Genomic DNA, 13603 nt, shown 5'->3' with positions numbered 1-13603 from the left:
GAGGTGTAAAACACAACAAAATACAATTGTAAAATAGAAAACACAATGACATTTCAGCATTTTCCCCAAATTTGTGGAATATTAAGATGCTTGTATTCAGTGGGGATTTTATGGAGTCCCCTCTCAAGGAAAAAATATCCAATTTCACATCATTTTTGACCATTGCTATTATTTGATTTAAATTTTCCTAAATATGAAAAAGCAAGAGCAGATAATAAATAAACAAAACCCCAAAAGACGAACAACTACTGTACAGCCATTAGATCTGGGAAAAGCCAGATCTGGGAAATTTTGCTAGTTTTGATTATCTCCACAAGGTTTTTACATTCATTTGGCTCAGGTGGTGCCCAACATGGCTTGGGTGCTGCAGTTTAATCAAGATTGGTCAGTGATACTAAACGGTTTAGTTTATATTTATATCACTTCAGTCAGATTATGCACACAGCATCATCGCTACTATGTTACTTAAATGTCACTATCAAGTGACACTTACAGTAGGTGACATATTTAAATATGCTAATGTGATTTAGTGACATTTACTAAATAATGTTCAGTTTTTGTAGACACTATCAAATTAAGTGTCATCACAATATCTGCCTCTGTTGAAGTTGTTGCTGGTGGATATTCCTGAGGTGGTTGATAAAGAGATACAAGGCAAGAACAATAGATGTTATAGGATGGCAGTCATCTGAAAATACAGTGCTGATGCAAACAGGGAGCAATCATATGTAATATTTTAAACAAAACTGGCCAATATACATTGGTTTTCCCTCATTTCACGAGTCAGGGATGGAGATCCACAAAGAGCCAGCCAGCTGCAAGGTGGCACAGCTTCAGAGTAAGTAGGTTATCTACTGTCTCCACTATTAATCTGAAGCAATGCTGAAATATGAAAAATCCCCAAGCTCTGATTCTCTGTTTCTGGAAACTGTAAAAGCTCAGACCATTTATTAGTTTGATAAATGTTCAGTACCCCCTTATATATGCCCATCTATCAATTACAAAATGTAGAAGAGTTGGGATTTTGCAGTGTTCATTTTAATTCAGGGGTAGAAGCTCTGAAATGGCTCTTAACATGATCAGAAGTATGCCTTTAGTGTTCTTCAACGTAACACTTGTGTAGAAATATGGCTATAGTTGATTTCATATGGACTCCAGCGCTTAGATGAGAAGGACGCTCCCATGAGACTCCAAATTTACACCAAAGCCACTGATACACTAACAGTATGACCAGGTTTATTGTTCTAGAGTATAGCGATGCTGAGTAAAAAGGATGAGACAGGCCACTTGGTGATTGACAGAAAGAAGAAATATGCATTATCCCTATGTCCTGGGTTGTACTCCAAACCAAAGCAGATTTAAAGAAAACTTGTTGAGTCTTATAAAAGATCCAAATATCTACATTCAAATATTTGATGTATAAGAGATAGTCAGATTTAAGCACTTCATTATTGCTCTCATTATCTCTGCTGAATGAGGAATGGTTCAACTAAATGTTGAATACAATTTAGCAGTGTTAACATATTGACTTGTTGGCCTCTTTCGCACATCTTTTTTTCTGGCTGCTCTGGTTTAAAATAGAGGCTCTGCTCTTTATTTACCCGTTGCCATGGTGAGTTGTCTTATCAGAGTTCAACGTCAGAGTTTCTTAAACCTCTTTTCTGAAATAGGCTCCAGGGTTCTATCCAGTTCTGGGTTCCTGAAGTATTCAGAGCAGGAAGCAGTGGTGCCATCATCTTGTAGTCTTTCTCATTTTAATACAAACATTTATGGCACCTTTATTTTTTTTATACAAGCACAGTTTCCAAATGGGATTCCAGCATGCAGTTTTGTGCGTGTAAATATATGAACAGTATGCATTTATGGACTGCCATATTGTGTGTTTACCAATATGATGATGTAAAAAGGGAAACCACCAGTTGGTGGTGCTATAGGCAATCTGATACTGTCACCAAAATCAAAACCAAATTGCCCAAGCCACAGTTCCTCTTACATCATCATTATCTGAAACTTGCTGATCTCAGATCAACAAATGGGTAAACATCGTTGTTGAATGTGTTAAACTAAAAGGCTTAAGTAGATAAGGTTTTAAATCATTCTACTTTGATTAAACTTTTTTTTTTTTTTTTTTTTTTTTTAAATAGGCCTATAACAAGGCTGTAGAACACACACACACACACACACACACACACACACACACACACACACACACACACACACACACACACACACACACACACACACACACACACACACACACACACACACACACACACACACACACACAAAATCTCATTCAGGTGACGAATCGAATACTTATGTGCAGGATCTATAATAATTGAGAGCTGGTGATCTAAACTTACCAGGAAATTATTCAATTTAGCCGATCTACAAGTAAATATATGAGTTCAACTTGACTTGATCCCCGCAGAAAGTGGCAGCCTGTAAATATCTATCAAAATATAATTTTGATTAACATTGATGCAGATGATTAACATCACCAGGCTTATTTTGTCCTCACACTTTTCTATGTATAAGTGTTAAGACAAAACAACATGATAGTGTCATGGTTTAAAGGACTTTGATTTGAGAGGATATTGGCAGAAATATCATATTATATTCATAATTATGTTTTCCTTCGTGTATAATCACCTGAAACTATAAACAAAAACTTTGTTTGTTATGTATTCCCTTTTACATGGTCCCATGATGCTCCACTGTGTTTTTACAGTAGCCAAGCAGTGACTCTAGAGAGGGCCTTTTCTCATTTTTGGTGAGTTTTGCATACATGGTGTTATTCTCTTACACCCTTTGAGGGGGAGGTGAGGGATATTAAGTTTGTAGCAAAGTCCTCCACTAGATGTCACTAAACCCTACACACTGCTCCTTTAAGCATGCTTTAGCTTGATCATTTAAAATTAAATGTCTGTCCTTATTTTTTGTGCATATACTTAATGTAATGTACTATTTTTAATAGTAGTATTCTAAGCTATCAAAAGACATTTACTATAAATGAATTGCCCCTATCCATGCAGGATAAATTTGGTCTATTTTGAGGAATAAGATAAACTATCTTATTTATCATTCATGCTGAACAATAGAAATATTCAGAGATAAGGAGAGAACGCAGTGACAGAGCAGCAAAGCAGTTTATTTATTGAAAATATGATACAAAACACACTCATGTTTGGAAGTTGAATTTAAAATATGTGATGATATGTGATGAGAAGCTATCCCATCTATCAAACAGGATTGAGTCTACATACATTTCTGATTTTAAGCCATAAGTAACTTGAATCTTTAGCAGGAACAAAACAGACACAGTCAAAACATTCAAAACATGGCACTTTCTTCATTTAACAGAATCACATAATTTTATTTTTTTGTCTTTTGACTCAGACTCTACATTTTTGTCTGTCAGCCTCAGTTCTATGTAATCATTCCTAATATTAACATCTCTGTTATCAGAACTCTTCTTCTGCCATGTGAATTCAAATATTGTGATGTGTTCCTGTGTCACATTAATTAGCAGTTTTCATCGTGTTTCATAATGCAATCAATCCAGTCTCTGTTATCAGGTATCTTTGTATACACATAGAGTGTTGGTTGTCTTTCTTTGATGATGTTGACTGACACCACTCCGTATGCCTTTTCATCTCCACACACTAATGGACCACCAGAGTCTCCCTGAAAGTACACACAAAGTATGTAATGATTGCATCCAGTGAACGGTGAATTAATTGTTTGTTTATTCTTGTTAGGTTACGTACCTCCCCCGGCCCAGTCTTGCCCTCAGAGCAGTACATGTTTCTCTCAGTACACATTTTATTGTCAATCAGCGCTACACTGACTTCCATGAGTTTGCGAGACAAATATTTGTTCAGTTCTGTCCGTCCCCAGCCGGCGACACTACACGGTTTTGGCAGGGAGTCATCACCCTGGTCTGCCAGAGCAATAGGTTTCACATTGTTGTTGATATTTGCCTTGGCGCTCAACTTTATGAACAAGGAGAGATAGAAAGATACTTAAAAAAATATTAACATCAATATGGAAGTATTTGTAAAAGGATTTGAATTTGAAATATAGTTTTTTGTTTATTTTACCTGAAGAAGCATTATGTCATCTTTAAAATCAGATCTATTGTAGCCTTTATGTGGAAATGTTCGTCCCACAGACACACGCTGTATGTTTTTGTTTGTATTGAAATTGTGAAGCCCTAGTATGACTTGGTAGGACCTGAAACAATAGAAATACATGCAGAGATTAGTTGTTTTGTTTTTTTACAGCAACACTCATTCAAAAGACCTATATCAGTTACAATTCATGATGTGTATTTGCTAGTCTTAATGTGTGAGTTGAGTTTGTTTTTTGTGATAAGAAATATTTTTGGGCCCCCCACAATTTCCATCCCTGTCAAACATGTGTGTTTAACGGACTTGGCATGGCAGTGGGCTGCAGTCATCACAAACTCCTCATTCAGAAGGAATCCACCGCAGTATGTTTTATGACCGCCATCCATGTGCCTCTCTAACAGCACCATGTGTGGCCTGCTATGTGCCTCAGCCTCGTGGCCTCCAATGATTTCCCCTGTATGTACTGGAAAAGAAAATTGTAATTTACTATATAAACAAACACACAGTTCTAACAGGTTGTAATATACTTAACGCGAGTTGAAAAGAAACTTACCTCGACAATCAAGAGTCAGTATGAGCATCAGTGTTGCCAGTTTGCGGTGGAGAAACATGGTGAGATCACAATCCAGCTGAGCCACTGAAGAGCAGTATCATACACCACTGACAATTTCAGTCTTTAAATGCTTCCTTGTATTAGAGAGAGGAGGAAGTGTTTGTTGAGTTTGCATATGCAAATGGTGTAGCTTTGAGCCACAAGCATAAGGAGGGCATTTCTGTCACCTCCTGAGTGTGAGAAAAGTTCAAAGTTGGACAGTGTTAGTCTAAATTATTTAGCATGTGGTCTACATACACACAGCTTTGAAAACCTCTATTGGCATTGAGGTCTAAATGCCATGACTCTGCAGAGGACACACAGCGCCAAAGGAAACATCATTCTCATGTTATCATAAGACTGCATAAAAGTGGGACTTGTGAAACTATAGAAAAGCAACACTTTATTTTTATTTTACTTAATTGGCTAATCTCAGATACCTTTTTTATCTGTGAAATTATTCCTAAATTGTGAAAGAGGTTGCAATTTGTTGATAAAATATCAGTCCATAACGGGATCCAACAGCCTGAGACCAAATCTGTCAATCCGAAAAGTTTGAGAATTTAAAAATAGCAGACGTTATGACATGTAAAATTAAAAAGTAAATTTGTACAATTTTGCATTATCTGGAGGTCAGGGATCAAAGTTAAAAATGTCAAAAAATTAAATATCATTTCACATTTCTTGGAATGTGTTATCCAAAGCATGATCAAGCAGACTGAAACTAACCACACCTTAAGAAGATCAGTACATCAAACTATATCCTCTGACAGATTGGAAATCAACTTCCTCACAAAAACAGAATTCACAAAATAAAGAATACAACACTTCAATCAGTAATAATCCTGTTAAAGGAAGGCTATCTAATAGTACTGAATAGACTGAAAACAGTCCTGTTTACTCATAAATAAGGAATAATAAGTATGGAGACAAACAAGAGAGAGAGAATGATACCAAAGTGGATCAAACAGTGAAACATGGTGGTGGTAATATTCTTGTATTCCCACCACCATGGACAGGCTGGCAATACCCTCGGGCCTACCAGGCATTTTTCCGCTGGGCCGAAACACTTTGGGGTTGATACAATTACATTTTTTGAATTACATTTTAATGGACATTAATTGCAATACTACAATTGATCAACTGCAGAACAGGTTTGGAAGAAAGGACCTCATTATAAATGCGCACATGTTAGTTCTGCTGAATCACCACCCAGTAACATTATTTGATATCAAGACGACCGTTAGGATGAATGTCATACTGTTTTGAAAATGTAACTGCAAAAGGATGTTATCCTCTGCAGAGGATACTATGTGAAAGAAACAATTAATGGCGGCAGAAGTGCCTTTAACATAGATTGTAGTGCCTTTCTGACTGATTGTTTATTAACAGGGCCTAACCTGAGTGCAGACATGATGAGAATCTGCTTGAAGTTTTGGCCTGGAAGAAACTGTGCACAAGAAATCATTTCTGCAGAAATCTCTATGATGAAGAGATAAATGCAGTAAGACATTTGTGGTACACAAATCCAGCAAACATAACAGAATAACAGGAAGCCATGATTGCTGACACCGATTAGGGTCGTGGTTGACACTTCCTTCAGCCCCTCCTACCAGCAGCCATCAGAAGAAGCATCTAAAACAGTATGAATCAGAAAATGGACAAGTGCTGGAGACCATTAAAACTTTACTGTCCAGAGTACCTTGTTCCATGTTGTCCACTCAGTTCCCCACCCAGTAATAATCACAGTAAGGGTTATCATTCTAGCTGCTGGCATGGACTGTTCTGATGAGACTAAGGAAATGCAAATTCATACACTCTAAGGTGACTCTTTTTTTTTACAAGTCTCAAGCAATTATGCTTTAGCGCTTGTCTTTTCAAAAGTAGCCTATTTGCTAATGTAACCTGGAAAACCACATACTAATATACAGTTCATTTTATAATGACATGACCCTTGCCTAATGCAGGTTTTTGGTAGTAGATTGCTCAAATTTTCTTATCTATTTACACATAAAACAAAATCTATTCCATATGGATTCAGCCCAAACCCAAATCTTTTCATGTTGGAGATCCTCTGTATGTAAATCCAACACTTACATTTATCCTAAATGTTGATTAAATATTCACCGAACATACTGCAATAAGAGAGCCTCTACAATTGGCCCACATCCTTTTTCCAGAGGTGCTCCAAAAATACTGAAGACCCCTGTTCCAAACTTAAATGTTCAAAAATCAAATGATTTATACGATCCAAATATGAATTTATTGGGGAGACTGTGATGGCTTAAACTGACGAGTCATTAAAATACATCTCTGAACAGAGATGGCAATCTCTTAATATATAGTTTATAAATCTTATAGGAGACACATGTAGAGAAAAGTAATCATGTTTCCCAAGCTATAATTGGACAATCACTGTCTGAGGAAACAGTAATGTGTTGTGATTTGTGTTGACAATTTGTGACTAATAATCTATTTTTGTTGTAATGCTACACCAAATAATCCCCACAGTGGTTTTTTTTTTAATTATTATTGATGCATCTGTTTACTTATTGTAAATCTTTGATGCCTCTTCTTTCCTCAAGCCTTCACCTCGAGACACTTTTTAATCCAATTGTCCTCCAATTTAGTTCATTATAAATAAACTGCATCAGTCAATGACTCAGATCTGTCTGTCATTCTAAGTTTTGTGTATCAGGGAAGTATTTAGTCACATCATTTTGAAATGCTCTTGCATCTTTAGCCTGTCTAATTAACAGGACGTAGATCACTATCATAAACCATTTCCTCAGCCTGACTTGTGAAATAGCAGCTTATCACCCACCGGTTATCTGAGTCTTAATTTGTTATGATGTACCACAAGTATTTGTACATTTGCACTTGTTTTCCTTCAGGCTCTCTGCTTCAGCACATTCAATTTGAAATTAAATCATGGCTGATAAATTAAAAGAGCCTAATCTTAACTAATGTCATTAGTTTTATATCAAAATAGAAAGAACTGTATAGATACATATAGTGCCCCAGGTTAGGGTTCAAAAGTGAAAGTAAAAGGACAGATACACATCATGTAAAGCAAAAAATCTTCAAAAATGCATTGCAGTCACAGAGTGCTGGAAGTCCTGCAGTCACAGAGACTAATGCTCTGTATCTTTCCTGGTGATGCTCTTCCAGGCCTTCCCTGCGGCCACTTACTTGTTGTGGGATCTCTCTGCCTTCATTCTGGCCCTCAGCCAGTAAAATGCAGCTTGATGAGATTGACTAGAAAGCTTTGGCCGTATGTTAAGGAAATATTCTCCTCCTGAATGATGACATGTTGTCCCGTAAGTTTTTGTGGATTTAACTGAGCAGGCAAAATTGTACTAAGTGCAGTATTTGAATAAATCAGGTTTCTCCTCTGCGGGATACTGAAGTAAATTAGTGTTCTGTTTACAAATGGGTTTCCACTTATGACCAATTTAAATGATCATTATTTGAAATAAAGGTTTTGCAATTCAACAAATGGTCACAAAGGAATAAAGTATTCAATATATACATATACTACGTGTTTCATATTAATTAGATGAATTAAATACAGTATCAATGGATATTAAATTTAATAAAGAGCACTGAATTTACACCAATTTTAACATACACTTAAATTTGTTTTGTTGCATAGCCAAACCATATTATTACAATTAAACAAATATTTTCACTCAATGCAGACAAATATCAATTTGTTAAATAGTTTGTTTGGAACAGATTTGCAGAAAGCAAGTCCAAACACAACAAGTCCAGACTTTGGCAGCTAATGGATCATGTGTAATATTAGCATTTCAATTATCAGCTCTGAATCTCTCCAGTATGATAGACATTAGGGCTGCAAGCAATGATTGGTTAGTCTGATAATTAGTTTCTCGATTATTCCATCATTCGTTTATTGACAAATCAGACAATAATGCTGTTAATAATTTCCCACGTCCTGAGTTATCATCTTCAGGTTTCATGTTTTCTCTGAACAAAACTCCAAAGATATTTACTAACATTTGCGGTAAAAAGCATCATTTATCACAATAGTTATTTTTTATTTCTGCCAATCAGCAACTCTAACACAAACATGGTGCTCAATAAACGAATCAATCCAGCTTTTGTAGTGAGGAATCTTAGGGAACCAAGTGATCCGTGGGCCACCTGAAGGTGGTAAATTTTTTTGATGCAATTATTTTTATTGCAATCCCTTTCTTGGGCCGGCATAAGCCTTAAACCTTCAGTTTCTGGCGTTATTAAATCCAAGTTTCCTCCAATTTAATTAAATATAAATAAAATCATAATTTTTTTTGCGCATCAGTCTATGATTCAGCTCAAGTTCAGTTCAAGTCTTGTGTGTCAAGTTATTGCCTGGTTACATGCGTTCAAAATGCTCTTGCTTCATTTATTCCTGTTTGTATTCTACAGAAAGTATAGATTAATATTGTAAACCATTTCCACTAGCTGAGTTGTGAAATAAAAGTATATGCAGTATTTTATATTAGAAAAATAATCATATTCTTAGATGGTATAGATGGTATATGGGTGTTAGTGCATTTGGGATTTGAAGTAGGTTTGTTTGTGACATACAGTATACAGATACCCAATATAAGAGGAATAAGGAATATTTAACGTCTCATATTGCTGAGAATCAACTTGTGACCAACAGATGTCCTGTAAAATAGTTCACAACATTAACACAACAGGGAGTCCCAGCTGTGAAGCAGCGTCCCGTGCCTATGGTAGTCATTACGTCCTTAGGCATTTTGTAAAGTGGCTTTAACCTTTGTTTTTAGTGGTTATCTCTATGTGTCAATACCAATATAAATGAATTCTTTTAAAATGGCTTTTCACTTTGTCAACATGGATAAACTTTTGTATGAAATACAAACAGAGACTTGATTAGCTTTAAAGCATATATATGAGAAGATATGCAACTCTGACTTTGAGAAGAAAGTAGTAAACCTCTTCTTAATGCATCCCTACACATTCTTCACAAGGAGGCAGTGTTGTGTATTTATTGAGTTAATTCATGGTCAAAAATAGAAGTGTGCACAGGTACTGAGAAAACATAACAGTTTATTGTTTAAAAGTATGTTCACAAATATACCTATGTTTAATCTGAAGAGCAGAATAAAATACAGTATGTAATATCAATTGATAATGCATCTTTTAAACAGTATTCAGTCTACACAAAAAAATAACATTTTAAAGCCATATCTAATTTGTTTGCCATGACTGACTCTTTAAAGTCTATCTTTGGAAAACCTGCATGTGTATTAAATTCAGAATTTGCTTCTAATAATCTAGAATTTGTTGTCCAAATATTTTGGCAGGTTCCCTGCTACAACAGTACCATAACAATTCAAAATATGTCACTTAAAATATCCAAATCACATTAATATTGTGTATTTTTGCCTCAATATATTCAACAATATTGTTTCTCTAATGTGGAACATCAAAGTTAAAAATAAATCTTTTCAAAGTAAGCAAGCATTGATATGGAATAATGTGATATGAGTATCTCAATTATCATTAACAGTCAAATCTAAGGCGATTTGATCTGTCAGTTGTTACATGCATTATATCTTAGTGATCGAATCGATCCAGCTTTTGTGGTCAGGAATCTTAGGGTACCGATTGATCCGTGGGGTACCTGAATCTGGTAAATAGTTTGAGGACACCACCCCGTACGCCTTTTCATCTTCACAGACCAATGGACCGCCAGAGTCTCCCTAGAAGTACATGTAAAGTTTATTCAAGTGGTGAAGTAGTTACCATTAATGACTAAAGTTTGTTTGTCAACGTGAAATTAGATAGATGTACGTACCTTGCCCCCTCCAGACTCTCCCTGAGAGCAGTATTCGTTTGCCCTAGCACACTGGTCATGTTTAATCAGTGTTACACTGACTTCCATGAGTTGAGGAGACATGTATCCATTTTTCTCGTGTGTGGTTGCTCCCCAGCCGGCGATTGTACAGGATTTTGGCAAAGAGCCATCACCCCGACCTGCGAGAGGAATGGGTCTCACGTTGTTGGTGATATTTGGCTTAAAGCTCAGCTGGAAGAACAAGGAAAGACATAAAAACACAAATACAAATCTGAAATAATAATTTCTTCAGTGCATGTTTATCTGTTGTGTAGTACATACAGTGACCTCTTGTTCATGTTCAGTAACATGTATGCAGTATTTCAGGCCTCCCTTTTATTAAGTCCCTCAATGTTGCATTTGCAAATATGGACATGTTTTTATGTATCTGTTCTTTTACCTTAAGAAGCATCACATCATTTATGTATGTAGTCCCATTGTAGTCCTTATGAGGAAATGCTTGTTCCACATTTATAGTCTGTACTTTCTCATTCTTATTATGGATACTGTGAAGTCCTAGAATGACTGTGAAAGACCTGAAATGACAAAATTAAGTGTAAGAACATGGGCTTAGTTTAAAATTATTTGGTATTTCTGTGAGAGCATTGTATTCACAAAACAAAACTATTAATTAGAATGCTTGAAACCATCATGGTGCATTTTTGCCAAATAGATATCATTTATTTATGGATTTCGAATTGAAGTCCCTGTGCATGAGCTTGGGTTGTAATTGGGATGAGAATTTCTATCACCATCTAAGCAGCATCACTTAATGCAGGTAAATATAAAGTGTGACAAACTGACTTGGCGTGGCAGTGGGCTGCAGTCATCACAAAATCGTCACTCAGAAGGAATCCACCACAATGTATTGTACTACCATTCTGCATGTGCCTCTCTAACAGCACCATGTATGGCCGGCTGTGTGGCTTAGCCTCTTGGCCTCCAATGACTTTCCCTGCATGAACTGAGGAAAAACAGTTAATTATATTTGTCCCATTGTGTGGATCAAAAAGTATCAAAAATGCCCGCAACTTACCTTGACCATCAGGAATCAAAACGAGCATCAGTATTACCAGTTTACAGTGGAGAAACATGGTGAAATCACAGTCCAGCTGAGCTCCTGACGAGCAGTGTCACACATCACTGCCGATTTCAATTTAAATACCTCCTTGTATTAGAGAAAGGAGGAAGTGTTTGTGTAGCTTGCATATGCAAACGATGTGGTTTTGAACCACATGCATTGGGAGTTACTTTTTTAAAGTATGTAATATATTTTTATATTTAAACAGGTGCAAAAGTAAGACTGGTAAGAATGTTAAGTGCATCAATTTGAAAAACAAAACAAAACAAAACAATACATCTGTGACTGTATTTTGCTGATTTTTCAAGTTTTTATTAGCGAAGCAGTGCTCTTCCCTGAACACTCTTTGTATCACAAATAATCTGGCCTGGATTCACGTTTCCATGAATTTATATTGCATGAAAAACTTCCCTTTAAATATGTACGTGACCGCAGGTTAACTTGTAATTGAGTCAAATGGTGCAAGGTTGAGCATAAATCAGACCAGTGTAGGGAGTTGTGATATAATTGGTCATAATCTATCCGCCGATGCCTCTGTGGTATGCTCACAGCTTCGGAGAGTTTATTGACATTTCATGTTCAAAACCGTGACTTTCTCAGAGGAGCCTGTGTGTCTGTCACACAGCCCCAAAGGTAACATTATTCTGTTGTTATCACGTCATGAGAAAAATAGGATTTGTTTAAAGGTGTGATTTGTGGAACCTGAAGTGAAACGCGACCCCTGAGCTACCAGAGGAACGAAGAAGTCTTTGGGATTTGCAGAGAAACAGAGATTCATTGGCAGCCTGCGTTTTTATAAACCGGCATTATATTAAAGCAAATATTTCAGCCTTTTTCTCTCAAGCAAAACCTAAATAATTTCTTTTTTGCAGAAATAAATAAATCAAATGCAATGGATTATGTGTTTATAGCTTGTGGGTTTGATAGAAACACGGGAAAACACTGGCACTGAGTGCTGCACTGAATACGCTGCTGTATCTTAGCTGTCAGTGAAAGATGAAATGGGACTTTGGAGGTTTGCTCTGATCAAAGACTGGAGACCAAAGATGAGAATAAAGCCCAGAAGTGAAGCCCAAAGGGATCTGCAACGCTCAAAATAGTGGTAGCTGTAACCTTTTCCCTTTTTTCACAGCGTGGTCAAGCCTTAAGTATGCAGCTTACTCGCCATAGAGTACTGATGTGTCTGTTACATCACTTCCTAAGTCTAGACTCAAGTATGTCGCTCTTATATCTTAGTCACAAACGTTGTAATTGTTTTGAATGATGCACACTGAGTTTTAATGTGCTGAAGAAGAAGAAAAAGAGGAGGTGGGAGAGGATGAGAAGGAAATGAGCGAACAGGTTTTGGGATGTGAGCTCCTGGAGTCCAGGGCAGTAATGGGAATCACAGGAGGAGATCCAGAGAGGAACTCGTTTGGTAGAGCAGGGCCTTTACCGTTAGCCCGTCACTTTTATGAGAACCGTGGGGCTGAGAAGACTGGCTGGTTTAACCATTGGACACAGCAACAAGGAAAGAGGGAATGTAATAGCAACCATAAATCAAAGTGCAAATTACATGTTTATTAAGAAGAAAGGAAAATGACAACAATAAAACCAACAGACAGAGAAACAGACATTCCTACAGCAGTCACAACAGATCAAACTGTGGATTTAACTGAATTCACATATGGGAACAGAGGTTTATGGCCTGAGAGCTATACTGACGTGATACTGACTGGATTTAGCAATCATCCTGATATCAGTTTACTAATGTCTGTGCTTACAAATGATCCGTTTTATGCAAGTACAGCTAATTATAGACTCACACCACACTCTCCTCTATTTGATATGATCTATTTGACTTTAATTGTACTGAAGCAAATACTTCAGTTATTTAATTAAATGAAGCAATCTGACATCATAATTCAAACTGTTCTCACTGTAAC

General features: G+C 36.6%; 3 protein-coding genes across 4 annotated transcripts in view; all 3 read right to left on the bottom strand.

Annotated features, from left to right (window-relative positions):
• Positions 1 to 13603, bottom strand: part of cbarpb (CACN subunit beta associated regulatory protein b) — a 252131-nt gene that overhangs the window by 167777 nt on the left and 70751 nt on the right. The gene's annotated exons all lie outside the window — the stretch shown is intronic.
• LOC138618873 (granzyme G-like) lies at positions 3131 to 4768 on the bottom strand. The gene is made up of 5 exons (XM_069694918.1): positions 4687 to 4768; positions 4437 to 4596; positions 4104 to 4236; positions 3771 to 3995; positions 3131 to 3687 (listed from the first exon to the last, which is right to left on the bottom strand). Exons 1-5 carry the CDS (start codon positions 4742 to 4744, stop codon positions 3526 to 3528), a joined length of 738 nt encoding a protein of 245 aa, XP_069551019.1. The 5' UTR covers positions 4745 to 4768; the 3' UTR covers positions 3131 to 3525.
• Positions 9800 to 11711, bottom strand: LOC138618710 (granzyme B(G,H)-like). 2 transcript variants are annotated; one of them, XM_069694624.1, is made up of 5 exons: positions 11634 to 11711; positions 11402 to 11561; positions 10998 to 11133; positions 10559 to 10789; positions 9800 to 10463 (listed from the first exon to the last, which is right to left on the bottom strand). In XM_069694624.1, exons 1-5 carry the CDS (start codon positions 11689 to 11691, stop codon positions 10311 to 10313), a joined length of 738 nt encoding a protein of 245 aa, XP_069550725.1. In that variant the 5' UTR covers positions 11692 to 11711; the 3' UTR covers positions 9800 to 10310. The 2 variants fall into 2 exon arrangements, with proteins under 2 accessions (XP_069550725.1, XP_069550724.1); XM_069694623.1 differs by having other exon boundaries at positions 11402 to 11706.

This window comes from Brachyistius frenatus, unplaced genomic scaffold (genome assembly GCF_029030835.1).
Source record: "Brachyistius frenatus isolate BFR_SWC_R1_liver_20210118 unplaced genomic scaffold, ASM2903083v1 Contig_18, whole genome shotgun sequence".
NCBI lineage: Eukaryota > Metazoa > Chordata > Actinopteri > Embiotocidae > Brachyistius > Brachyistius frenatus.
Note: the sequence above shows the minus strand (reverse complement) of the source record. Positions and strands in the feature narration are given on the sequence as shown.